Source organism: Lipotes vexillifer, unplaced genomic scaffold, assembly GCF_000442215.2.
Source record: "Lipotes vexillifer unplaced genomic scaffold, Lipotes_vexillifer_v1.1 scaffold636, whole genome shotgun sequence".
Taxonomy (NCBI): Eukaryota; Metazoa; Chordata; class Mammalia; order Artiodactyla; family Lipotidae; genus Lipotes; species Lipotes vexillifer.
The window spans coordinates 763,125-790,126 of record NW_006786547.1 but is presented as its reverse complement, the minus strand read 5'-3'; the positions used below and the strand labels follow the sequence as shown (position 1 = coordinate 790,126).

The window sequence follows — 27,002 nt, the reverse complement described above, 5'->3', positions numbered from 1 at the left end:
TTTCTGACCAACACGTGTGGGAGCAACACCGACTGTTCCCAGGGCCGCATCCATCCAGGGGCTGCAGCTGGCTGGGCCCTGAGGGGACAAGAGCCCACAGGCTGTGCTGACCCGGCTCTGGACCACCCAGGAATCTGCCCCATGCTCCGTCTAGCTCTTTCCCAGGGTCTCGGGGGAGCCCGAGGTGACCTAGTGGGGCCCAGAACATGCCCTATGAACCAGGTCTTGGGGGGCAGGGGCTCTTGCGCCCTCAGGTTTGACAGCCTGTGACTCACCCTCCTGCACACGCATCCTCCAGATGCCACCGCTTCCCTGGTAACTCACTGTGCAGGGAGGGGTGCATGAGGACATTGCTGGAACTGCCAGCAGAGCTGTGTGTGGGAGAAGACCCGAAGAGACCCCAGGGATGACCCCTAGAAGGGAAGGGGCAGGAGGGGAGGAAGATGTTTCTTTAGCAAGTTCAGACAAGCTGAGCAGTAGGTGCACGTGCTGGGGAGCCCTCCTGAGGCCCATAAATGTCATAGCCAGGACAGCAGGAAGCAGTGGGCTCCCCAAGGAGGGAGTGGGCAGCCAGGCCTGGAAAACACCAGGGAGGGGCCCTGAGCTGAGGGAGGCCTGTAGGGGGAGCTTGCTTGCCCCTGGGCCCCCCACTCATCCCTGGACAGGAGGAAGGCGACAGCCCAGCCAAGGAGACTTGTCACCATCCTGAACTCTGTTTCCTCCCATGGACTTTCCCACAAGTGAAACGTCCCCTTTTCCTCCGCAAAGTAATGGTCCTGTGCTTTCTTCTCTGCACTTGCCTGTGGTTAGCCGTAGTTTGCACGTCCTGAATTCTAATTCCTCTGCTATTCCCAGATAAACTCATCTTGCTGGTAAAATAGCTAATAGCTGCTCTACTTGTAAAGTGGACATGACTTGGTGTCCAGAAGTGGGGTCTGAAGGAGAAGCCTGGGGGCTGACGGCCCTGCCGCCCCACGCCCTTGGCCAGTCTACTCTGGTATTCAGGCCCTCCTGGTTGAGCTCTCTGGCTTTATCTGGGATCCATCTGTCTGTTTTTTGGCTTTTGGGGAAGGCTCTGTCCTTTTGCCGAATACTTGTTTGTTCTCCTTATTGGAAAACGAGACACGAGGTGTGTCCGCCCAGCCTGTGCTGGAATTTTCGTAACACTCCTTTGGGGTTACGTCATCTAGGATTTTCTCTTTTGCTCTCAGGAAATCCTCTGAGAGATGCGATCCCAGTCATCTCGATGCCCTAAGTGCGGCCCCTCTTCAGGAACCTCAGCTGGTTTCATGTTTAAAATCTATGGTCCCGGGCTTCCCTGGTGGCGCGGTGGTTGAGAGTCCGCCTGCCCATACAGGGAACGCGGGTTCGTGCCCCAGTCCGGGAAGATCCCACATGCCGCGGAGCGGCTGGGCCCGTGAGCCACGGCCACTGAGCCTGCACGTCCAGAGGCTGTGCTCCGCAACGGGAGAGGCCACAACAGTGAGGCCCGCATACCGCAAAAAAACAAACAAAAAAAAACTATGGTCCCTTAACCAGAAATAATTCAGAACACTAGTGGCCATTGTGGGGAACTTTGGTTTTCCCCAAACTTGTTTGTCTCAGAATCAACTCAGAAGCCACGGCTCTGAAACTAAACAGACTGAGTGGGATTCTTTTTTTTTTCCAGCCTGTGGGACCTTAGTTCCTCAGCCCAGGGATTGAACCCGTGCCCCCTGCAGTGGAAGCACAGAGCCCTAACCACTGGACTGCCAGGGAATTTCTGGGGTGCTTATTTTAATTTGTACCTTGAGGCTTCCAAACATATCCAGGACTCTAAAATTGCCTCTTTACAAAATACCACTTCTAAACCAACTAATAGAGGTGAGCAAACAATTTGAAAGAACACGAAATGGCTTCTGAGGCCTTTCGCCTCCCCTCCCTGTGCCCCCAGCCCCGCCTTCCCTTCACCTCTCCCATCCGCACCTCCTCTGGGCCTCCCACCCCCTCCTCTTCACCCTCCTGCTGAGACTCTCCTTTTTCTCAAAACCTCTGCCCACTTCCCCCTCCCCTGAACTTATTAAAGTTAAACCTTCTGGGGGTCCAAATGCTAAATCCCTAGTGTTTTATGTTCCCCGAACTAAGTAAAGTTGACTTGTTAGCCATCCATAGTCAAAGATTTTCTGAAAGTAACTGAGAAACCCATAGGTTTGCTGAAGAATTTAACATTAGTGATTCAGACTTGTCAACCTGGCTTCTCAGATATGTATCAATTAGTCCACAGGCTTATTAGTGAAGGTCAGGCCCCACACTGAATGAAACCAAGTGGGAATCTGGAAGGGATTTGGAAAAACAGACCCTGAGTGTTGACAGGCCTGAGGACTTGCTGGAGATCTTTACTGAACATTTCAAAAGCTTTTTCTAAGCTTGTTGATGGGAACAAAATTCAGGCTGGTAGGCAACGACCTGACAAACGTGTTCACAGCTATTATAGTCGACTTAGGTTGTCCTTAAAGAAAATTCTGGTCTTCCTCTGGAGACTGAATCTGTGAAGGAGCAGGACACTATGGGGCCTTCCCAGAACAGCCCCTCCCCCCCACCATGTCCTCCACCTGCCTCTTGTCTGTAGAAAACCTTTAGTCTCCCAGGCCTTCCCCGAGTTTCAAGAGTACATTTAATCAGAGAAGTGAGAAAATGCAGAAGAGAGGAAAACAAACAATACCAAAAAACAATAGTTTAGCCATTAAACAAAGCCAAGGACCTTTAGTTCCTCCTCAAGGGCTATAGATCATATTCTGAGCCTTGTTCTTGAGCTGTGTTGCAGATACTGAAAACCCCACCAGGTGGAAGACGCTAACTGTATGCTGTCGCTCCAGCCTGTAGACCCCAGACTGGTTGGAACCAGAAGGGTGATGATGCTGACTCCCAATAACCTCACCACCAACCCAACAGAAGAATGTCCAAACTTCCCTCGTGGCGCAGTGGTTAAGAATCTGCCTGCTGATGCAGGGGACACGGGTTCGAGCCCCGGTCCGGGAAGATCCCACGTGCAGCGGAGCAACTAAGCCCGTGTGCCACAACTACTGAGCCCACATGCCTAGAGCCCATGCTCCGCAACAAAGATGAGCCACTGCAATGAGAAGCCCGAGCACTGCATCAAAGAGTAGCCCCCGCTTGCCGCCACTAGAGGAAGGCCGCACGCAGCAATGAAGACCCAACGTGGCCAAAGATAAATAAATATTTTTTTAAAAATCAGTAAACTTATTTTTTTTTAATTTTTTAATTTTTTTGTGGTATGCGGGCCTCTCACTGTTGTGGCCTCTCCCGTTGCGGAGCACAGGCTCCGGACATGCAGGCTCAGCGGCCACGGCTCATGGGCCCAGCCGCTCCGCAGCACGTGGGACCTTCCCGAACCAGGGCACAAACCTATGTCCCCTGCCTCGCCAGGCGGACTATCAACCACTGCGCCACCAGGGAAGCCCAGTAAAGTTATTTTTAAAAAAATGTCCACGAGCTGATCACATACCCCACAACCCTCCTCCCTCACCCTGTCTTTAAAAACCTTAACCTGGGGCTTCCCTGGTGGCGCACTGGTTGGGAGTCCGCCTGCCGATGCAGGGGACGCGGGTTCGTGCCCCGGTCCGGGAGGATCCCACGTGCCGCGGAGCGGCTGGGCCCGTGAGCCGTGGCCGCTGAGCCAGCGCGTCCGGAGCCTGTGCTCCGCCGCGGGAGAGGCCACGACAGTGAGAGGCCCGCGTACCGCGAAAAAAACAAAAAACAAAAAAAACAACCTTTACCTGAAAGGCTCAAGGGAGTTTAGGTCTTCTGAGCACTGGCTGCGCGGACTCCTTGCTTAGCGCCCGCAATAAACGCTGCCCGTTCCTTCCTCACACACTGGAGTCAGGAGGTTGGCTTTACTGCATATGGACAATCAGACCCGAGTTTGCTTTGGTAACAAATCCACTCAGGTAGCCTTTAACTCTGTGTTCATTAACAGGCGTAACTGGGATCCTTCCCTTCTAGATAAAAGGACCAGGGTCGAACCGGAAACCATGTCCACTCCAGATTTAGCTAATTTAGCTACCAACTCATCTGCACGCTAGACTATTCAACCGAAAGGAAGTCCACTCAAACCCTTAACCTTCGGCTCCAGCAAATGAAGGTCCCTAAACAAAACCCAAACCCTCCTAGTTCCTGCTATTGTCGCAAAAAGCCAGGACTTTGGGAAAAAGATTGTCACAAGTGTAAGTGCTTCAAGTGCCTTCAGCCCTCTAACCAGCCTTTCCAATGCCCTCCTCACCACCACCAACGGGCCTCTGAGGTACCACAGGGGTTCTTCCCAACCCTCCCTCATCAGCTCAGAAAAACAACTCTCCAGATTGGGAATGAATCTCTTTTGGCACCAGAGCCACACTCTCAGTTCAACTGCGGTAAAGCAGCCCCTGCCTCAGAGCATGAAAGTGATCCAAATAGTGGGAGTCTCTGATGAACCTCAACAGGGTCCTGTCTCTGAACCTGTTCCTTTTCATTCAGGCCTCTGAGAGATACCCACACTTCCCTCCTTAGTCTCTCTGCCCCTATTCATTTATTGGGCCAAGACAGCTCAGCAAATATGCTGGAATTTCTTTCTCCCAAAAGGGGAAATAATTCTAGAATTTCACAGTAACAGTCAAAATAGCCAACCAAGTGAATAAAGCGACCCTTCACTGGCTTGGCTTTGCTTTGTCTCTGACGGTCCTGGAGCTGATTCGGGAGACGCTGATCATTTGTCCCTACTGAGTCAGCTACCATCCTCCTTATGGGCAAAACGTCTCCAACTGATATTGGCAAAATCCACAGTGCTTTTCCCATTAAGACTCAAATAGGTCCCTCGAAACCTCTCCCCAAAACTAATCAATACTCTATGAGTAAAGAAGCCCTTCAAGGTATAAAACCCATAAGAGGATTCCAAGGCTCAGAGCCTCACTACCCCTTGTGCTAGTCTCTGTAATACTATTAAATATAACCTGTGAGAAAGCCCAATGGCTGAGGATAGAGGTCTGTCTAGGACCTGCAGGCAATAATCAACGTTGCTGCCCCTCGACACCCTGTTGTTCTTAACCTCCATACTCTACTAGCATCCATTCCTACTGAAAGCAAATTTTTTCACTGTTATTAATCTGTGCTGTGCATGCTTTGGTACAGGCACACCTCAGAGATATTGCAGGTTTGGTTCTAGACCATTACAAAAAAGCGAGTATCACAATAAAGCAAGTCACATGAATACTTGGGTCCCAGTGCATATAAAAGTTGTGTTCATACTCTAAAGCAGTTTATTAAATGTGCAATAGCATTGTGTCTAAAAAACAATATATGTACCTTAACTTAAAAATACTTTATTCCAAAAAATGCTAACCATCATGAGGCTTCAGCAAGTTCTAATATTTCGCAATAGTAACATCAAAGATCACTGACCACAGATCACCGTAACAAATATAATAGTAATGAAAATGTTTGAAAAATTCCAAGAATTACCAAAATGTGACACAGAGACAGGAAGTGAACAAATGCGGTTGGAAAAATGGTGCCCACAGACTTGCTGGATGTAGGGTTGCCACAAACCTTAAATTTGAAAAAAACACAAGATCTGCAAAGTGCAATAAACCAAAGTACAATAAAACAAGGTGTGCCTGAATTCCAGCTGATAAGGCTAACTGAGACCTTTTCAGCCTTCACTTGGGAAGGACAATACATCTGGACATTATTGCCCCAAGGTTTCACTGAAATTCCTTCTTACTTTTCACAGGCTTAAAGGCTGATGTGGATGCTATGATTCCTGCAGGCTCTACTTTATTACAGTATGTGGATGATTATCTGCTCTGCTCACCTCCTCAAACCTCTTCACAGGAAGACATCATCCAACTGCTAAAACTTTTGGTTTCAAAGGAGCATTAAAGCCTCCAAGGAAAAACTGCAGTTGTTCAAACTCAGGATCGCTATTTAGGTCACCGGATCTCGGAACAAGGACGCATTAGGATCCAGATAGGCTTCATGGCATTCTGAACTTCCCCAAACCTAACACTAAGCCCCACCTCCAGTGGACTTTCATACAAAGCAGCCCTTCCCAACTTCCCTTTTTTCTCTGTAAAGTACTATTGCTTTCCCTGGTCTCTGGACATGGCGATTACAGGCTATATTTGCACACCGTTAACTGCAATTCCTCTGCCATTCTTGAACAAACTCATTTTGCTGATTAAATAGCCAGCTATTTTTAAGGTTGATAGGTCCATGGATGAAAACTCCCAGAGCCTCTTACTCTGCAACGGGCCCCCCCCCCCCCCCCCCCCCCCCAGGAACTCACTTGCTCCGAGTCATCGAGGAGACGGGGTGTTTGGTTCTGTGTTTTAAACTGGCGGGCCGATGACACATCGTCTCCTGGTAAGCCATCAGGTTCACCTCTCGCTGACCCCGGCCCCCCCAAGGCCCCAGCCCCTCCAGGCTCTGGGGCAGGCACCCGGGTCAAATCCACCTGGTGCGGGAGGGCGAGGTCGAGACCTGGGGTCCAGAGGCACCCCGCCGACAGGGCGGAGCGGTGGCACAGCTGCCCGGTGTCAGCGCCAGCCCGAGAAGGCCCGGCCCATCCCACGGCCCACAGGCCCTGGGGAAGCCGCGCGGGGGCGCAACGACAGGGAAATCCCAGGGGAACCGGCTCGAGCAGAAACCCCACCGGCGGCGCAGCCACACCAGCGAGATGTGCGCAGGAGCGAGCGGGGTGGGCGTGACGTCACCGCGCACGCACGGAGGCGCGCCGTGGGATGTAAGCCCGCACGCAGGAGCAGCGACGGCGGGCGCAGGCGCAGTGGGACTCCGAGGGCGCGGCAAAGGCGCATTGGCTCAGAGCGATGGGCGGGGAGTCGACGGCGCCGCGATGGCCGCCTACCGGCGTCGGACCTGCCGGCCTCACTGCCCAGCTCGGAGCCGGGCCTCCTGACGACGCCGGAGGGCGAGGCTCCCCGGCCCGCTGCCGCTGTCATGTATCCGCCGCCGCCGCTGCCGCCGCGTCGGGACTTCATCTCGGTGACGCTGAGCCCCGGCCGGAGCTACGACGGCGGCCAGGGCCTGAGGCGGCGCTCGTTCTGGCGGGTGAGGGGCGGCCTGGGGGCCTCCCCGGGGCGAGCGCACGAACGCGGCTCCCGGGGTGTCGGGCTGCAGGGCCGCGGCGAGGCCGGCGGAGCCTGAGCCAGCACACGCGGGCTGCCGGTCTTTCCCCGCTGCCCACGTGTCAGCCAGAAACGGTCTCCGCGTGGGTTTGCATTCTCGAACGCGGGCCCGTGCGGTGTGTCGTCTGCAGCAGTATCATCCCAGCCTGCGGCCCCTGCCGAGAGGCAGCTACCTCCGGTTCAAAAGCAGCAGAGCCCACGCTGGGCCTCCGGAATTCCTCGTCGTCCCCACGGAGTGTGTCACAGTGCGAGAGATTTCCAGCTGTGCTTCTTTCAGTAAAAAGTGTCATTGTCTGTCTCTCTCAGAAATGGAAGCAGCTGTCGAGGTTACAGCGGAACGTGGTCCTCTTCCTGCTGGCGTTCCTGATGCTCTGCGGCCTCCTGTCCTACATCAGTGTGGCCGACGAGTGGAAAGGTACCAGCTCCACGATTCCGCAGTGATCCGTGGGGGTTCCTGAGGGCGGAGTAAGCGGCAGCAGCGCTGTCTCGCAGCTGCAGGAGGCATAGACGTCGACACATTGGCAGGAAGTCGAAATACAGAGAAGCCTAGCGTGTTCCCAGGCCTCGGCTAGGAGGTGGCTGTTAATTTGAGGTTGTGTGACTGTTTCCCAAATGTCTGCTGTGAGGACCGGCATCTCACCCTCTCTGTCTCACAGTGAGATTCAGGTCCTGAGGCTGAATGCTGAGTCCGAACGCGTTGCGTGGATTCCTCACACGCGCTACCGGGAGCTGGGAAGGGCCGGGCAGGGTCCAGAGAGGAGGAGCAGGGTCCCTTCTGAATTGCTCTAGGATGGCTTCTTCGAGGAGGAAGGCTAAAGCGCTGCTGTAGGTTTTGCTCCTGCGAACGGCCCGTGTGCCACCTTGTGCCACCTTGTGCCCTTCCCGAAACGGGAATCATAAAGGCAGAGCAAGGGGGATGTGGGTGGGGATAAGGACGGAAACTGCCAGGTGCTTTGGAAAAGGTTTGATTCCCTTTGGCCATTCTTGAATTGCTTGAACTGCCCTCTTCGGAGGTCCCACCGCGTCCTTTTACACAGAGTCATAGCTGTGTGGATGCTGTCTCGAGTGCACGTTCAATGTTCTCCAGGCTTTGTGGTGAATTTGAGATAAAGTAGATTCTCTTGTTTAGCCGTGGGCAGCAGTTCGGCAGAAGGGCCGAAGATGAGACCCGCAAATCCACCCGTCTTGCCAGCTCCTCGGAGAGCAGCTGAGAACCCGGAAAGCTTCGCGGGAGCATCACCTCAGGTATTTTGAATAAACCATACGTGGAGTTGTAACCCGGGCCCGTGCCAGAAGCACTTCGGAACAGTACGTGCTGTTTCAGACAGTCTGGGGAGGGTTCTGTTTCTTACCATTTCTTTGAGGTTTTAACCTCACGCTCCTTACTCTGGGCTGGTTGGATGAAGGAGGCAGGGGGAAAGGAAGCAGGCCATTCTGTCCTTTGTCTTCTTTGTGCATCTGCCGTGCCGGATCCTTGGTAGGTGTGAACGAGACCCATCCCTTTTCTCTGGGAGCTACTGGCGGGGGACACTCAGGCGGGCGCTTCGCTCTGGACCTGCCCAGACCGAGTTGCTGGGGGCCCGAGCGTCAGTCGGGGCCTGGGAGAGAGGTTTGGGAGTACGCAGGTGCGTGGTGCCTGCTGTCCAGAAAGGGGGAGGGAGGGGCGAGGCCTAGCCCTGGGGTGCCTTCCGGGGTGGGGGAGGACGTGGAGACTAGAGGGCAGTCTGGGCAGCCAGAGAGCCAGGGAAAGTCCCCTGCAAAGGGCAGTGGCTCCTGGGGGGATGGCCTTGGAGAACTCGGGGCGCTCTGCACCTGGGGACACCCTCCACTGCAGGTTGGGGTGTCCGTCCATGTGCGCCGAGGGCCCCCCAGGGAGAGGATCCTGGGACAGGTGCTGGCCTCACACCCCTGCAGGGCTGCCTTGGGGAGACACAGGTGGCCGTTCTCCCCGTGTCTCACTGGAGAGTCTGTGGGTAAAAGAGGGAATTTCTCCTTTGGAGCCATGAGCATTCATTCTTCCACTTCTGTGGCTGCTCTTTTGCCTGCTGACCTTCACAGTCCTGTGAAAGCAGAATGCGGCACTTTCCCCACTGAAAGACACCTTCCCACACTTCGGCGTCCACGACCCCGTCTCTGGTGTCTAGGAGGGGCTGGATGTGAGGGGCTGGACATGAGGGGCTGAATACCCGTGTCTCCTCTGGCACAAGTCCTGGGGTCGCTGTGCACCTGAAGGCCGCTCGGACCTTCTCTCCTGCTCAGACGCCAGCACTCCCAGGAGCTGTTTGAGCGAAGACGCAGCCTTGTTTCAGCCAGACCTGCGCCCTTGACCAGGGGGGCCCAGCTTGGTGGGGTTTGAATCCTTGGAAGGAGAATGTCTTCCAGGATCCGCCAGCAAGGTTTCCATGAATGCTGAAAAGCAGAGACTTTTCCATTCACAACTCAGCGTCCTCACGTCCTGGAGGAGTTGCCAGTCACGCGCACTGGTCAGGGCTGGCTGGGAGCCAGGAGGGGCGCTGCCCTCCCCGCAGTGCTCTGTCACTGACCGGCCACCTCTGCCATGCCCTTCCAAAGATGAAGCTGGGGAGTCCGGGCGCGGGCCTGCGACAGTGGTGTCTGCGGCTCCATCCATGGGGCCGTGCTGGCTCTCACCCTGCCGGCCCTGCTACCCTCAGGGTCTGACACCCGGAAACGTCCCTGCCAGGGGATTAACCTGCTGTCCAGGGTGGCACTTGCCCGTTGGCAGAGCCTCCAGCCGGGTAGTCAGGGCCAGGAGCTGGCGAGTAAGGGGCTCCTCCCAGAGCTGCCCGTCATACGAAAAATGAAAACAATTTCCTCTGGGTAATTGCAGCTGCTCCGCCAGTCCACAGTGCTCCTTGCACGGGGCCGGGTCAGACGGGGGCAGCGTCCCAGATGGACGATTGAATCATTTCACAAGTGATTCTTGTCTCTTCTCGTGTCTGTCCAGAAGCCTCCAAGGCATTTCCGACGGGGACCACCCAACCTGCAGATTAGAGCCCCCGATGGAGACACCAAGGACAGGAGGCAGGATGAGGCCCAGAGGAGGGCAGAGGCAGCTGGCGAGGCTCGCTGGGAAGACGATGCGCAGGGAAGCCGCGTCAGGTACAGCAGAGATGGACTGAATGGGGACGCAGAGGCCGTCAGGCAGTCTCTGTGGTGTTTCTTTTTCTGGAAAACAGAGAACCAGCCTGACGCATAATGCGCCTTCTGGTTCCTGTTCCTCGCAGACAGTGTGTGCCCCGTGGGGGGTGGGAGGGCGTGGAGGCCCAGTCTGAGCCCAGCTCAGCTGCGACCTCGACCTCGACCTCGACCTCAGGGCCTCAGCACCTCTGCCCCTGCCCTGAGCGCTCTCTCTACTCCCGCTGCAGCTGGAGGGGCATAGGGACTGAACCGGAGCAGGGCCCCCAGCTCCCTCTGAGAAAGGCAGAGGCCGCCCCCAGGCCTTCCCCACAGGCTCTCAGGATGAGGAACAGTCCAGGTAAGGTCCCGCCTGCGCCTTCTCGGGCCTCCCCCGGGCACTCTGAGGGAGGGCACGTGTGGACACGCACAAGAGCGGCGGGGCGGCGGGGGGCTCCTTGGCGGCTGTCGTCCAGTGTCCAGCGCTGCAGCCACACAGGAACGTGTGTGCGGGAGGCTCGTTTCCCGCCTGTGTCCGGGCAGCCAGGGGCCTTGGGTGCTGCGGTCTTCATGTGGCTCCTTGAGGGGTCAGTCTGTCCTGTTCCCATTCCATGGACAGGAGAACTGAGTCTGGGTCCCCGCCGGGACCCTCTGCTCTCGGTGCTGGAGCCCCCAGGGAGGACAAGAGAGCCCGGAGTGGGGACTCGTGGCCACGCACGTGGGGACACGGGGTGACTGTGTGGGGTTAGAAATGGACGGCAGAGCCGTGGGTGTCGACACTGACGGGACATGTGGTGAAGCTGTGGACACACGTGTTCCCCTGCACGGTAGCCCCGTGTGTGCACGTGGTCCCCCCGCGTGTGGCGGGAAGCAGCCTCTGGATGTGCCCCGAGGGCGCCCTGGGGAGTGTCGGAGTGGCCTTGGTGGTGTCTGCTCCCCGTTTTGTCCCCGTTGGAAGTGCCCGCAGCTGATCGGGCAGGACGTGGCACCACCAGACGAGGTATTTTTGTCCGGGTCACCAGCGCCTGTCACGTTTGATGTCCCCAAACCAGACTGCACATCGCAGCCGTAGTGGTCCCGCGGTCTCCGATCCTTTGCTCTGCGAGTGTTCACTGCCCCCCGGTGGTCCCCACCGGGCTCTGGTGGAGGCAGATGGGCCTGGGCCAGGCAGCGGGTCCTGCTCAGACCTTCACTGCAGCCCACAGTGCCCCCCGTCTGCCTCCCTTGCCGAGGGGCCGCAGGACAGCTCTGTCCGGGCGCCCACGCCCCGCTTCCCTCCTCGCAGCCTCGCAGAACGAGCGCCAGAAGGCTGTGGTCGCCGCTTTCCGCCACGCGTGGGCCGGATACCGCAAGTTCGCCTGGGGCCACGACGAGCTGAAGCCCGTGTCCAAGTCCTTCAGCGAGTGGTTCGGCCTCGGCCTCACGCTGATCGATGCCCTGGACACCATGTGGATTTTGGGTCTGAAGAAAGGTATCTGCTCATCCCTAGCATGGGGGGCCGAGCTCTCGTGCGTGACCCTCAGGCCCGAGCGAGCCTGGCCTGGGAGGTGTCCACGCGCCGTGTCCCGCTGGGCTGCGCCTCCCCTCATCCTGGGTGCCAGGGTGGCCGTGCTGGCCGTGGGCAGTTCCTTTGTCCCCTCACGTCCAGGCGGCCTGGGGATGCTCAGGACAAGCGTCCCCTGCGCCCCCTGCCCAGAGCTGAGTGAGGCTGTAGGCGGGCTTCCAGGGGCGTTCCCAGCCCGTGTTTCTGTTGCAGTCAGGCGGGGCCCGGTGGTGGGAGGTGACACGTGATCTGACGAAGCTGCCAGCGCCCCGAATCTCTCCCTAATGTCCTCCTGTGCCGCGCAGATGGGGCTAAGTTGGGATGGTGTGTCTCTAGGTGTTTCTAAACTGGCATTTTAAACAACTGCTTTAAGTTTTCTGATTGGGCTGAAGACCGCCTGCCACTCACTCACCCTCGTGGTCCTCTGTAGCGTGGCTGTGATTGTCGAGCACTTGACCTCGTGCTGCATGGCCTTCCCCCAGCTGCAAACTGGCTCGATTTTTTTGGGGGGATTGGAAGCCTTCAGGGTCCCCTCTTGCACTAGGAAGTGACGTTGAAACCCTGCAGGGGATGCATGTGGCCCCAGAGGGAGCAGTCAGGGAAACGCTTGGACTGTTAATTTGTTCCTGTATCTCTGCTGTTTCATGTGATAGAATTTGAAGAAGCCAGGAAGTGGGTGTCCCAGAGGTTATTATTTCAGAAAAATGTGGACGTCAACCTGTTTGAGAGCACCATCCGTATCCTGGGGGGTCTCCTGAGCGCCTTCCACTTGTCCGGGGATGTCCTCTTTCTGGAAAAGGCCGTGAGTGTCCCGGCACCAGGTCGGCTCACGTCCTGGGGGCACTGGGGTCTCGAGTGCTGCACAGTCGGTCCTTTTCTCGTGGGATCAGGGCGGGGAGGCATCGTTTGCAGTCTGCGCTCCCCTCCACGCGCTCGAGTCTGTTTCCGTGCACGTGCGTGGCTGAAGTGGCCCCGCTGCCTGCAGGCATGGTCATTCAGAGCTGGTTGAGTCCAGCTCGGTTTTTGCAGCTCTTCAGGGGTGGGGCCACATGAAGCCAGCAAACTCATCTCTCCACTGGATTAGATGGAAACGGGTGACAGGTTAGTGTCATGCCATGGAGACAGGCCACTCTGGGACAGGAATCATTGACTCATCGCTGTGTTGTGTATCAGGAGGACTTTGGAAATCGGTTAATGCCTGCGTTCCAAACACCCTCTAAGATCCCGTACTCCGACGTAAACATTGGCACTGGAGTCGCCCACCCACCGCGTTGGACCTCTGACAGCACGGTGGCCGAGGTGACAAGCATTCAGCTGGAGTTCCGAGAGCTCTCTCGTCTCACGGGAGTTAAGAAATTTCAGGTACGGAGGGGCTGTGCTTCCAGCTGGAGCGGGTTTGCGGCGGGGCTGTCTCTGCTTCGGTGGGGTGGGTGCAGGTCTTTGTGGTCATTGATCTGGGGCCTGAGACCAGCGTCGTTTTTGGTTTTGTCCTACGTTTTTCCTGGTGAATCCCATTATCTCGTGATATCAGAGGTGCAGGCATGAAAGGCATTGACTGGAGGGTGAGTCCTCTGCCCGGCCCCACCCCCGTGCAGACCCGTGTCCTTAGGGTCCTGGCAGTGGACGTCTTGTCGTGTGGTGCTCTGCGTGGCCCCGGGTCCACCTACTGTTGTCCGGGACTCTTCTGAGCCAGCGAGGGTGGCTGCTGCCGTGGGATGTGTGGAGTCACTGGGTTTTGTAGCCAGTTCAGTGCAGATGACACCGTGGTCGTCCCAGCTGTGGCACCTGGACTGTGCCCACGCACATGTCTGTCCTGGGCGGGCGGCTGGAGCGGGTGTTGCTGGCATGGCTCCTGCTGTGTGGTGGGACCAGCAGGTGCACGTGGAACGGAGGGCTGACTCGTGGTTTTTGTTCTTGGCTCTCTGTGTGTTATTGCCTCTAGCAGTGTCTTCTCGCCTGCCTCAGGCAGGGCCCCTCCTGTGGACGATGTCTCTGCTTGTGGGCCTTTCTCTAAGGTTGATTCTATTCCTTCAGCTTTTTTTCTCCCCCTCTTTTTTTTTTTAACGGTGGCATTTTATTTGTTTTAATTTTTTAAATTAATTAAATACTTATTTTTTCGTTGTGTTGGGTCTTCATAGCAGTGCATGGGTTTCTTACTGTGGTGGCTTCTCCTGTTGCAGAGCATGGGTTCTAGGCATGCAGGCTTCAGTGGTTGTGGCTGCAGGGCTCAGCAGTTGTGGCTGCAGGGCTCTAGAGCACAGACTCAGTAGGTGTGGCACACGGGCTTAGTTGCTCCGCCGCCATGTGGGATTTCCCGGACCAGGGCTCGAACCCATGTCCCCTGCATCGGCAGGCGGACTCTCAAACTGCACCACCAGGGATGCCTTCCCTTTTGTTTTTAATTGAGATTTAGTTTATATATCGAGAAATCCTGTCTTCTTCTGTGTGCGTTGCATGTACTCGCGTGTTTGTGACCGTCATCGTCATGTAATTCCAGAAAAATTCCTCACCCAGATTGAACCCAGCACTGCTTGCCGACCCCCCGTGGCAGCTGCACAGGGCTGGGCTCTGGCTCGGGCCCCATTCTGGTCAGTTCGTGCCCCTCCTGCAGTGACTACAGTCTGGGCGTGAGTGAGCATGGTGTCCTCAAGGTTGTAGGACCGGTCAGAATCCTTCCTTTCCAAGCGCAGACAGGTTTCATCGTGTGGGTTGACCGTGTGTCTGGACGGTCACCTGCTGAGCTTTGGTCTGTGTCCCACTGGGGATCTTGACGACACGGCTCCTGTCGGGTCCCGTCCTGCACAGACGTCCTCGTGTGTTGTCCAGCCATACTTGTGCCTCTTAGTGAGCGGGTGATTGTGTCTTGCCGGATCGACTTTTCTGACAATCAGTGGTTCGTCTTCTGAGTTTGCGTGTTGGGCTGCTGCGTATCTTCTGTGTATAAGGGCACCGTCAGGTCCCTTGCCCATCGGCAGACTGAAGGGGTCGTGTGCACGTTGTCAGGACGCATACACGCGCTACGGCAGCCACTTGCTCCTAAGATGTCCCCCGAGGGTGGGGGCTGGGAAACGTGGCGAGGGTGGGTTCAGCCCTGTGGTCGGGCCCGTCGGGGCGACAGCATCCAGGGAGCGCAGCCCTCTGTGCAGCCCGCCCTGCTCACTGCCCTGCCCTCCTCTGCCCCAGGAGGCCGTGGAGGAGGTGACCCGGCGCGTGCACTCCCTGCGCGGGAAGCAGGACGGGCTGGTGCCCATGTTCATCAGCACGAGCAGCGGGCTCTTCACGCACCTGGGCGTGTTCACCCTGGGCGCCAGGGCCGACAGCTACTACGAGTACCTGCTGAAGCAGTGGATCCAGGGCGGGAAGAAAGAGACCCAGTGAGGCCCGTCTCGCAGCTCTCGGGGGGGGGCCCGTCTCGCAGCTCTCGGGGGGGGCGCCCGTCTCACAGCTCTCGGGGTGGGGGGGGCCGGCAGCCGCGCCAGCTGGGCCCGGGCCCATCCGCGGGGCGGGTCTCTCCTCACAGCCTGTGTGCAGAGCCAGGGCCTGGCCGGCCGCTGGGGTCCACGGCTCATCAGTGCTGGGCAGCCGGGGTCTTCCTCGGGCCTGTGGCCGCCCTGCTGGCGTCCGCTCCCGCGGCAGGCGACCGGGGCCACCTGGGCCTCCTCGAGCTTAGCGCCGTGACCCTGAAAACGCATGCTTTCCCGGGGAACAGCCGTAGCTCCTTGTCAAGTTTGGAAAATAGAGATTAACCCTCGAGTCTCAGGCCCAGGGGTGACAGTGACCGCGCCAGCTGTGCCCGGGCCCATCCGCGGGGCGGGTCTCTCCTCACAGCCTGTGTGCAGAGCCAGGGCCTGGCCGGCCGCTGGGGTCCACGGCTCATCAGTGCTGGGCAGCCGGGGTCTTCCTCGGGCCTGTGGCCGCCCTGCTGGCGTCCGCTCCCGCGGCAGGCGACCGGGGCCACCTGGGCCTCCTCGAGCTTAGCGCCGTGACCCTGAAAACGCATGCTTTCCCGGGGAACAGCCGTAGCTCCTTGTCAAGTTTGGAAAATAGAGATTAACCCTCGAGTCTCAGGCCCAGGGGTGACAGTGACCCAGGATCAGGGGCAGACGCAGCCCCAGGCTGTCACCCACGGGTGAGACGAGGGTGTCACCAACCGGGGAGCCCGCGGGCTGGTTCAGAGAACCGGGCTGAGCGCGTCGGGGCCAGGGGCTCGGCAGAGACTGGTCTCTGGTGGCCCCTTGGGGCTGGTTGGGAGGCACGGGCCCTGGTGAGGGGCAGGGGCAGAAGCCCACGGGGCTGACACAGGCCTCCACGCGGAGACTGGCAGGGAACCACCCCAGACAGGGCAGCCGCGAGAATGGGGACGGGAGCTCAGGGTCGTGCCCTTTCCCGGAACACAGGGGCTGTGTGCCCGCCTGGCCTGAGCACACGGGCCCCGCTGGTCTGCACAGGCTACTGGAAGACTACCTCGAAGCCGTGGAGGGAATCAGAAAGCACCTGCTGCACAGATCTGAACCCGGCAAGCTGACCTTCGTGGGGGAACTCGCCCACGGCCGCTTCAGCGCTAAGATGGTGAGCCTGGTCTGACGCGGCCGAGTGGGGTCTTGGGGCTCTGCCCTTTGTCCTTGACATTGGATGGCTCTGAGACTCTGGACGTCGGAGGGAACCATGCGATTCTGGCCACGGAGTGTGAGCCGTCCCGAGTGGACGCGGGCTGCGTGGCCTGGGCTGTCCTGTGACGGGGAGCTGAGGTCTGTGTGGTGCCAGGGCCCCTCCCCTGCTCCAAGCCCTGCCTCCCATGCTCCGGGGGACCCCTGCCCCCAGCCCCCCTTCCCCCGCCCTCCTGCAGCTGGTGCTCCATTGGCCGTTTGGGGCAGGAGGTGAGGGAGACCCGGGTCAGCATGTGCTTCCTGGGAGGTGGTGGTCCTTCTAGCAGCTTCTGCCCTGCGCACGTGGGGCCCCGGTGTGTGGCCTGCAGTTCAGTCCCCTGTTGGAGCCCTGCCGGCACTCAGGCCTGTTGGCTCCTGGGAACATGGGAGGCCTGATAACGCCGGACCCGTGTGGAACCCGTGAGGCCGCAGGTCCACGGTGGTGAGGTGACCCTCTGATTCCAGGACCACCTGGTGTGCTTCCTGCCGGGGACGCTAGCTCTGGGCGCCCACCACGGCCTGCCCGCCGACCACATGGAGCTGGCCCAGGAGCTCATGGACACCTGCTACCAGATGAACCGCCAGATGGAGACGGGGCTGAGCCCCGAAATCGCGTACTTCAACCTGCACCCCCAGAAGTCCCAGAAGGACGTGCAGGTCAAGGTGAGCCACGCTGGGGCCGGTGCGGCTCAGGGGTGCCAGGGCCGGGGCGTGGCGAGGCTAATCCTGAGCCCGCGTTCCCCCCAGGCCGCCGACAGACACAACCTGCTGCGGCCCGAGACGGTGGAGAGCCTGTTCTACCTGTACCGCCTCACGGGCCACCGCAAGTACCAGGACTGGGGCTGGGAGATCCTGCGCAGCTTTGACACGTACGCGAAGGTGAGGGCCCGCCCACCGCCGGGCTCTCATCCCCAGCTCCTCGCCGTCGCCTGCCGCCTGCACTGGGCGGGGGAGGCCACGCCCCGGCCGCGAGGGCCCAGCTGCCCAGCACTGCCCTCAAGGTGTACATGACCAGGGGGCCAGGGCATCCCTCCTGTCTCGGGGGGCCAGCCTGTGTGGGGAGGATCCCTGCAGCGGCCCGAGATGCACAGAGCGTGTCCCTCCGGGGCTGTCTGTGTGGCCTGGGCGGCACTTGCCCACCTGGAGGTCACTTCTGGGCCGCTGCTCCCCAGGACGGGTGCCGTGACCGCCGCCACCCCCGCTGTGCTCAGGCCCAGCCGCCCATCGTACGGCCGGGGCCATGGCTCAGAGAAGGTCTCGCCCTGCCCAGGGCCCAGCGCCCAGCGCAGCGGAGCTGAGACTTGGTCTTTGCCCCGTGGCACGTGAGGTGCTGGGTTGTACACCCCTCGGGTGACCTCTGGGATTTTGCAAGACCTATACAGGTTCTGGAGATCGCACTTTCCATCTGGTCACTTGCAGGCTGCTGGCATCCCCCAGGGGGTCCCTGGAGGAACCATGGCTGACCTCCGGGGCGGCCAGTCCCCTTGTGGGCCTTGGTGTCCTCACCGCCCCAGACCCTGCCCTGGGGGGCTGTGTGTGCTGTGGTGGGGCAGGGGGCTCGGGAGGGCCTCTAGCCTGCAGCTCTTGAAAGGGCTGAGCCTGCATCGTGACGCTGTGGCTTGGGCTCTCATGCAGGTCCCCTCGGGCGGCTATTCTTCCATCAGCAACGTCCAGGACCCCCGCAATCCCCAGCCCAGGGACAAGATGGAGAGCTTCTTTCTGGGGGAGACGCTCAAGTACCTGTATCTGCTATTCTCCGACGACCCAGACCTGCTCAGCCTGGACACTTACGTGTTCAATACGGAGGCTCACCCCCTGCCCATCTGGGCCCCCTCCTAGGGCGGGACGGCTCCCGAGTGGGTGCTGCCCGGGGGACCGACGAGTCCTGTCATGGAGGGTGCCTGTGGGCAAGACCCTGGCCCTGACCTTGGCTGTGCAGTGTCCTCCCAGCCAGCTGGAAATGCTCCAGGCCGGGCTGATGACAGAGGCCAGCGGCAGCTGGGCCAGGACGTTTCGGGGCCTCATAGCTGCTTGGCATGGCCGCTGGGCTTCTGGTGCTCTGCCATGGGTTCTGGGCTCCTTGCCTGGCTCTCATCGGGACACCGTTAGGAACAAGTAGGAATAAATCAGCGCTGTGGTTTAGGGAGGCCCCGCCTACCTGGGGAGCCTCTTCCTTCTTCTGAGAAAATCAAATCGTGAGTACATTCCTGAAACCCAAATGCCCTCCTGCTGGCTGTGCAGGGCTTCCTAGGGGTCCTGGGCGACACTGGGTCCCCAGAGCCCATGATGAGATCAGAGACAGGTGCTGCGGGGACAGCCTGGGTACAGCTCAGCCTCGGGGCCTCACAGCCTGTGAACACGCCCCAACCCGGGGGTCTCGGGGCATCCGTGACCTCATGGGGATCTGGGCCCCTGGCTGGCTGTGGTGTTTACACGTTGGACTCAGGGATCCTCCCCTTGCCCTTGCAGGGGCTGGGCGGGGCTGGGCGGGCAAGTTCACTGGCTCCCAGGCCAGCCTTGATTGATGGACTTTTCAGTGGAGATAAAAGTACATTTGTTCTAACTGGCACCTGCTGTGTCTTTGTTTCTGGAATCACAACTGTGAAACTGGAAGGGGCGGCAGGGGCAGTGTTTGGGTCAGGTCTGACGTGTCCAGAGGTCAGCTTTGCCCCTGCCCCCGGGGGGAGATTTGGGAGTGTCAGCTTCCCGGGGCAGGTGCTGGCCACAGTGGCGCCCAGGGTGAGAACATGCCTGTGATGGTTGCCGGTGCCAGTGAGCATGGCGGGCCCCACCTGCTCTGCCCACTTCCCTGGCATGTGGGGTGTCCGCGCCTGGGGCTCCTTCTCAGGGTGCCTGGTCAACGTATTTCATCTCTTCTTTTAAAAAATAAATTTATTTTATTTAATTTTGGCTGCATTGGGTCTTCGTTGCGGTGCTTAGGCTTCTCATTGCGGCGGCTTCTCTTGTTGCAGAGCATGGGCTCTAGGTGCGTGGGCTTCAGTAGTTGCGGCACGCAGGCTCCGTAGTTGTGGCTCGCGGGCTCTAGAGTGCAGGCTCAGTAGTTGTGGTGCACGAGCTTAGTTGCTCTGCGGCATGTGGGATCTTCCCGGACCAGGGCTCAAACCCGTGTCCCCTGCATTGGCAGGCGAATTCCTAACCACCGCACCACCACGGAAGCCCTCACTCCTTTTCTTTAGCCGGCTGCACCCATGCCTTAGGACTGACCCCGGGGTAGCTTTCCGGAGAAGTCAGGATCCTGGGCCTCGACTGGCCCTAGCTCCCAGGCCCTGGTGACCCTGTAGGACAGGCCAGCCCTTTCTCCGTGTTAAATGTGAGGAGACTTCGTTCTTACTCCTAGAAGCCTCTACACAGGCACCGGACCCGGGGTCAGGCAGGGCCTGGCCTGCCGCTGTGGCCCCTCCTCCGCTCGCAACTTGTGCGCTCACCCTCAGGCAGGGTTGCCGCCCTCCACTTGCCCACCGGCCCTGCAGGCTCCGTGCCCGGCAGGTGCCCGGCAGGTGTGTGCGGGGCCCGTGTCTCAGTCGGCCTCTTGCCCTGCCTCTCACGGCTGTGGCTGCCTGCCTGGCACGACCTCCCCAGCTGGAGGGCGTGTGATGCTCCCTGTCGCTACCCTGCAGCCAGCCCCCCATACCCCAGCGCAGGAGCCTCTTGGGCAGCGGTGGGTGTGGGACTCGGGACAGCAGGGTTCCCACGCGGTGGGGCCTGAGTCCGCTGAGTGAAGCAGACTGCCCCCCGGCCCCGCCCAGGCCTGGCCCCAAGCAGGGGCACTTGGGGGCTGCAGGGCTCCCCAGACGGACACTGCAGTGGCTGGGGACAAAGAGGATGAAGACAGCTGAGAAGGGAGGTGGGCAGTCACTGGGGTGGCCTGTCGTGGTGGTGTGGATTGGCCACCGCAGGAGAGGCCGGCATCCCCCGTCACCCAAGACAGACGGGAGCTGAGGACTCTGCTTTATTTATCAGCTGAGTTTAGGAGGTGGTGTAAGCATGTTCACTGTATCCAGGGCCTCAACAGGACGTGGGACAGGACGTGGGACAGGACATGCCTGACAGGCCACCAGCGTTTGTCCGGCCTCTCCCTCGGGCAAGGCCCTGCCCACCCTGGCCGAGCTCCAGGTTCAGGAGGTTGGGCCAGGGCTCCTCCCCTCCTTACTCGCCTCAGGCTCCCAGCAAGTCCTCTCCGGTCCTGCTGGGGGAGCACCCCTCAGCCTCTGAGCCCCTGTGCTGTGCCAGCCGCAGCCGTTGCTCATGCCTGGCTGCCTCGACCCACTTGCCGATGAGGGTGGCCTCTAGCCTGCGCGCCTCCACGACAGAGGCAGGGTCTTCTGGGTGGGACGCTCTGAGGAGCAGGCGTGGGGGGCACTCAGCAGGGCTGGCAGGCCCCGAGCCTCACACCACCCTAACCCACGTCCAGCCATCGGCCCAGGCCAGGTACTGCACCCCCTCCCCAGGCAGGACTGCACCTGAGATCCAGGTGATGCGCTCCCCCGTGGATGGTGACGGCGAGGACTGACGCGCTCAGGTTGCTCTGAATCTGTATCATTGAAGGAGCCTCGTGTCAGGGGTGCAGACTGTGCTCTGGGCCTCAGCCTTGTAGCACAACCTGCCGGGAGGCTTCATGTCCCAGCCTGTGGGGTGCAGTTAAAGCAGGAGTCTGAGGTGACTGCATAGACCTGAACGGTCCCATTAGAAATGAAAGGTGAAGATGAATGAGCCAGGAATCAGGAAAAGAAGCAACAAAGTGGGAGGAGGGAACAATGGAGGTTGGAAGAATCTAGGAGGTACAGGTTCCTTGATGTGCTGGGACCCAAACAGGGCAGGGACTTCCTGGCCGTGACTCACCCCTCCCCCTGCCCAGGGGTCCAGGTCACCGTTGGAGAAGATGATGTTGCTGGCAGCTGTGAGGTCTGAGACGGACAGAGCAAGCAGTGGTGGGGACCGGGTGGGGCCCCCCAAATTTGTGACCCAGGGGCTAGGGAGTGTGGGAAACAGAGGCAGCTCAGTGCAGGGGGAAGGATGCCGCCCCCAACCCTGTCTTGAGCCTCACCGCCTCCCCCAAAGCTGGTCTGCAGCCAGTCCTGCCGGAGCCATACGCCCCACGTGTCCAGGCAGTACTGCTGGCGCAGGGCTTCAGTGAAGGGCAGGTCAGGGAAGATGTCCGACACATTGTTGCTGGAAAACGTCAGGTTGATCTCAGTGCAGGCCTGCGGGACACCCGCACCACCATCAGGCCAGGGAGCCAGGACACCACATGTCGCACCCCATACCTGGCAGTCCCAGGCCCCCAGCTCCCACATACCTGGTAGTCCCAGGCCTGGGCATCAGGGCCCGAGCCGCAGCCCGTGGGGTCGGCACAGGCCTGGTACTGCAGGTAGATGTCATAGCAGGGCTCCGTGCCCGAGGAGTTGTACACCAGGCCTGGGGGAGAGGGGTACTGGGGCTGGGTGTCTGGACACCCACCCTGACCCCTTAGACGGGTCCAGCAGGTGTCAGGGGCTCTGGGATCCTATGGGCCCAGTGAGGAGTGGAGTGGCTGGGATCTGTACTATCAGTTCCCGTCCTGGCTGCTGAGGGCAGCTGGGCAGCCCACCTTGATGTTCCCCCTCCCAGCAGGGTGGGCTGAGGTGGGGTGTGCTGCCCTTTGCACTGGGGACCTCCCAGAAGGCCCTTGGGTTCGCGCTCTCCAGGCTGGGCCACGACGGGGATGGCCACTTCCTGCCCCAGGGGCCAAGTGGAGGCTTCTGCGCTCCCCGCCCCCCGTACGGCCCTCACTGCTGCCCGCCCACTCCTCAGCCCACCCGCTCCCCTGCCAACACTGGGCCCCTCACGCTTGACACCAGCCCAGGCAGGTGGGCAGACGCACCGGCCAACGATCGGAGCCCCTTGATCCTCCGGCTCTCACTCAGCAGCCGGTCGCAGCCAACCTGTGGGTGCCAGCAGAGCCCCTCAGCCGGCCACCCAACTCGAGACCTTCCTAGTCCCAGGTCCCAGAGTGGGTGCAAGGTCCTGGGGCTGGCCAGCTCTGACCACCCCAGGGCAGCCGGGCCCTTCCCTATCCACAGGACACTGCCCTCCCCGGGTTCCCGCCAGCCAGGGGTGGGTGCCTCACCTTGACGGGGTTGGCAGGAAGGTGTCCCACGAAGTCGGTAGGGTACGGGTAGTCCATCATGGCCAGCACGGTGAAGGCATTCCGGGCAAACCCGAAAAGTTGGGTCAGGTCCCCTGGGCCAGAGAGTGGCCAGCAGGTGCCGAACTCCTGGCTGACCGTGTCATAGGCTGCCAGGAGGAGCAGGACAAGGGCCTTTGGAGTCTTCAGGCACACGTGGGGGAGGGGGAAGGGCCAGGGAGGCAGGGGGCGGCCTCCTCACCTCCCTGTAGGAACAAGTCCTTGATCTGCCGGAAGGCGTCCCGCACGGCCTGGGCACACCTGGGACTCTGGCCCTCAAAGTCCTGGAGGAAGGAAGGGTGTGGCTGCACCCGCAGCCGGGGCTGCTTGGGGGAGGGGTCGGGGGCCGGAGGCTTCACTTACTGCTGAGACGTCCCGGAAGAACTGGTAGGGGTCGCCGAGGCCTGCCGCCGCGACGACAGGTGCGCTGGCTGCCAGTGCCCCCGCCACGAGGTGGGGGTACTTTATCCTCATGTAGGCGCTGAGCATCCCCCCATAGCTGGGCAGGGGCGCAGGGTTAGCTGGGTGGCTCCCCACACCACCCCTGCAGCACCCCGCTCCCGCCGGCCCCAGTGCGCCTCCGCGATGACACCTGCCTCCTCTCTCCTTTCTCAGAGCCCCCCACCCCAAGCCTCCAAAGGACCCCAAACTTCTAATACCCACAGAAATTCTGGCCGGGGCCAGGCTTGCATTCGTTCCGGGAGAGAAAGGAGACAAGGACGCACCTCCCGCCAAAGGCGATAGCGGGGGCGTCCTGGGCCCCAAGTTCCTGCCGAAGCGCCCGGAGCAGCCCCGCGTAGTCGGCCAGGGCCTGCTCCACCGTCAGCAGCTCCGTGTACCCGCGGCACCTGGACCGCTCACCGAACGGGAGAGACTTTCCGTAGTACCGCTGTGGGCAGGAGACCAGGGGTCACTGACCCTGCGCCCCGGTCTGGCCCCCACTCCCACCCCCAGCCCCAGCCGGTACCCACGTGCTCGGCAAAGACGACCAGGGCCCCCTGCTGCGCCGCCAGCTCCAGGATGAAGCCCGAGTTGTTGGCGAAGGACCACACGTCCCCCTCGTTGCCCGCGTAGTAGAATATTGGCCCCTCGCCCCTCTTCCAGAACTCCTCTGTCGGATGGAGGCGAGGGGGCGGGTGAGGCGTGGGGTGCGCGTCCTCATCCGACAGCAGGAACTGCCCCCAGGGCGACCTCACCTGACAGCAGGAACCGCTGGCGGAAGGTCTTGTTCCCAAACCTCTCGAAGTTGAAATGGTCCAGGAGCTGCTCGAAGTAGGCCTCCTGAAAGTCGGGGTCCGTGGCTCTGTGGGCTGGAGGGCGCAGCGCTCAGCGCGGGGGACCCGGGGGCGCCGGGTGGGGGGCCCGCGGCCTGGCACTCACCCCTCGCCTCCAGGCTGCGCAGCTGCAGGGCCAGCGCCAGGGCCAGGGCCCACGTCGGGGCCGCCCGGGGCGGGGAGCTCACGCGCACGCGGCGCGCCAGCTTCGGGTCAGGTGGGCGGGGCCACGCGACCAGCAGGAAGCCCTCACGTGACGGCCTGGGCGGGGCTGTGAGCGGCTCTGCCCTCTCCTCCCGGCGGCCAGCTTCCGGGTCCTCAAGCTTCTGGCGCTCCTGTGACACCGTGAACATGGTCGCTGTGGGGGCGCGGGAAGTGGGCTGCGGGCTCGAGGGCCCGGTGCTGGGGCGGGGGCCGTGCCTGGCCAGTCACCCGTCCTCTAGCGGCCACTGCTGAGGGCCGGGCGCCGCGCCACACACGCACCGGGCGGGAAGCGGCTGCCCCGCTGCCCAGCCGCCTCCTGGCCACACGGCGGCGTTGTCCTGGGTCGGGCCCCGCAGCGGGCAGCCCCAGGGGAGGGTCACTGTCAAGGGCAGGGTTGGGGAAGGCCGCCTCCTGAGCAGCTGCTCAGAACGAGCCCTGAGAGGGAGGGAGGGAGGGAGCCTTAGGAGGACGGGGGTGGGGGCTCCGTCGAGGAGGGCCGGCCGCCCTGGAAGAAGGGCCTGTCCTGTCCGAGCAACAGTGGGGGCCCGTGTGGCTGGGCAGGGGGCGGGCGAGCGGGGGCCTCGGAGCCCAGGCAGGAGTTTGGGCAGCTCGTGGGGGTGGAGAACGCTAGGAGGCCACGCCTGGGGTCTGGGACCCTCTCCCCTCCCCATCAGGCCAGCCCCCTCACTGGCTCCGCAGTACCCAGACGACGGAAGGGCCACCTCTCCCCCGGTGCCAGTCCAGGGCCCGGTGAGGGGCCAGACAGGCCAAGCTGTCTGTCACCCAGACAGGTGGGGCCGTGCTGACCACAGTCCTGCTGGGGACGGGGGCAGTGAGCCAGGCCCAGAGCAGGTGGGGAAGTTGGCCCCGCCCCACGCAGCAGAGGGAAGGGGAGCCACCCATTCCCACTCCCAAGACTGTCCCCGGCCAGCTGGACCCCCAGGCTCTGCCCAGGCCTGGACTGTCTGGTGCTGGGACGGCCCGGGCTGGGCTGGGGTCCTGGGCTCTGGCCACAGCCAGGAAACCGGGCCATGGCTTCCCCTCACACAGTCCCAGGACTGTTGCTGTGGCAATCAGCATGGTGACAAGGTCCATCACATGACACCACCCTATGGGTGTAGTCACCCTGAGGTCACCCAGTGCCACACGACAATCATCCCACAGCCCCTGTCCCCATCCCCATGTCCCTGTGTCCCCATCCCCATGTCCCTCATGTCTCCGTGTCCCCATGTCCTCATCCCTGTGTCCCCCTGTCCCCACCTCCCTGTGTCCCCATCCCCATGTCCCTATCCCCGTGTCCCTATGTGCCCACCCCCATGTCCCCGTGTTCCCACGTCCCTATGTCCCCGTCCCTGTGGCACCATCCCTGTGACTCCGTGTCCCCCACGGCCCCATGTCCCCATCCCTGTGTGCCCACCCCCATGCCCCCTTTTCCGTGTCCCTGTGTGCCCAGGTTCCCATGTTCCCGTGTCCCTGTTCCTGGGTCCCCATCCCGGCACCTAGGGATTCCTGTCCCGTGTTGAGAGAGCTACACTTGAAGGCCCCCAACGGCCTCTTCAGGGTGGGGGCCAGGACAAGACACAAGGACTCACAGCCCCTTCCCCTGGATGGCAGCCCCTCCCCAGGCTGCTCCCACTTGCATCTCTTCCTCTATCAGCTCAGGGGCCTGATCCCAACACCCCCACCACAGACCCACCACATTCCCCCCTCCCAACCCTCCAGGCAGCTCCTCCGTGCCTGGGGTGGAACTGAAAAGGCCCAGAGAGGTGCATTCTGATTCCCTCTGAGACTGTCCTGCCACACCTGGTGACCCTGAACACTCGGGTATGTCTGGGGGGTCCAGGGCCCTTCCCCCAACTGCCCGGGGCCACTGACTCTGGGGACAAAGCTGGCGCCTGATTCCCCCTCCACAGCCCACAGATTTGGGGAGCCAAGCCCAGTCCCTCATCACAACCTACTCTGCCCTTTTTAGACCTCAAAGCTGCCAGGAACCAAGGGTTGGGAGGGGGGATGGATGGGAGGTACCAAAGTAGGTCCCAGGGCTCTCAGCTCTGGCCCATGCGGCACCTGCAGTTATGGCCATATTTGTGTGTGTGTGTGTGTGTTAAATTATACACTTTGAACCACATTTAAATGCATTGGCTTTTTTTCCCCCCCAAACACAAATATTCTTTTATTTATTTATTTATTTATTTATTTGGCTGCTCTGGGTCTTAGTCGCAGCCTATAGGATCTTTAGTTGCGGCATGCGGGATCTAGTTCCCCGACTAGGGATAGAACCTGGGCCCCCTGCATCGGGAGCGCGGAGTCTTAACCACTGGACCACCAGGGAAAGTCCCTAAATGCATTGGCTTTAATGCATCATCATTGCTTCTAAAACTAGTTCATTTTTCCAAACAGAAACCATTCACTCATTAAACAACAACTCCCAATTCCCCCTCCCCCAGCCTGGGGTGACCTCTATTGTCCAGTCTCTATGAATTTGCCTATTCTAGATATACCTCATGTAAGTGGAATCATACAGAATTTATCTTTTTGTGTCTGGCTTATTTCACTGAGCATAACATCTTCAAGGCTTATCTATGTCACAGCATGTGTCAGGATTTCCTTCCTTTTTAAAGGTAAATAATATTTCATTGTATGGATGGACCACATTATGCATATCCGTTCATCCATCAGTGGACACCTGGGTTGTTTCCAACTCTTGGCTATTGTTTAAAATGCTGCTGTGAACCTGGGTATACAAATATCTCTTCAAGACCTTGCTTTCAATTTTTTGGGGGGTATACCCAGAAGTGGGATTGCAGGATCATATGATAATTTTATTTATTTATTTTT

The 27,002-nt window shown here is 60.1% G+C and overlaps 2 protein-coding genes across 2 annotated transcripts; one reads left to right on the top strand and one right to left on the bottom strand.

Annotated features, from left to right (window-relative positions):
• The first annotated feature begins 6,990 nt into the window (after positions 1-6,990).
• MAN1B1 (mannosidase alpha class 1B member 1) lies at positions 6,991-18,341 on the top strand. The gene is given in 13 exon segments (XM_007458954.1): positions 6,991-7,101; positions 7,485-7,643; positions 8,340-8,423; positions 10,144-10,298; positions 10,565-10,674; positions 11,599-11,784; positions 12,510-12,658; positions 13,030-13,218; positions 15,040-15,230; positions 16,305-16,425; positions 16,968-17,165; positions 17,250-17,381; positions 18,138-18,341. Coding segments are annotated over 13 exon segments (1,989 nt in total).
• A 2,337-nt stretch (positions 18,342-20,678) lies between these two features.
• On the bottom strand, positions 20,679-24,313 carry DPP7 (dipeptidyl peptidase 7). The gene is made up of 13 exons (XM_007459005.1): positions 24,067-24,313; positions 23,883-23,996; positions 23,658-23,797; positions 23,412-23,575; positions 23,050-23,185; positions 22,889-22,970; positions 22,630-22,796; positions 22,384-22,444; positions 21,820-21,938; positions 21,568-21,724; positions 21,363-21,427; positions 20,984-21,054; positions 20,679-20,859 (listed from the first exon to the last, which is right to left on the bottom strand). The coding sequence occupies exons 1-13, from the start codon at positions 24,311-24,313 to the stop codon at positions 20,679-20,681; spliced, it is 1,704 nt and encodes a 567-aa protein (XP_007459067.1).
• Positions 24,314-27,002: the final 2,689 nt, after the last annotated feature.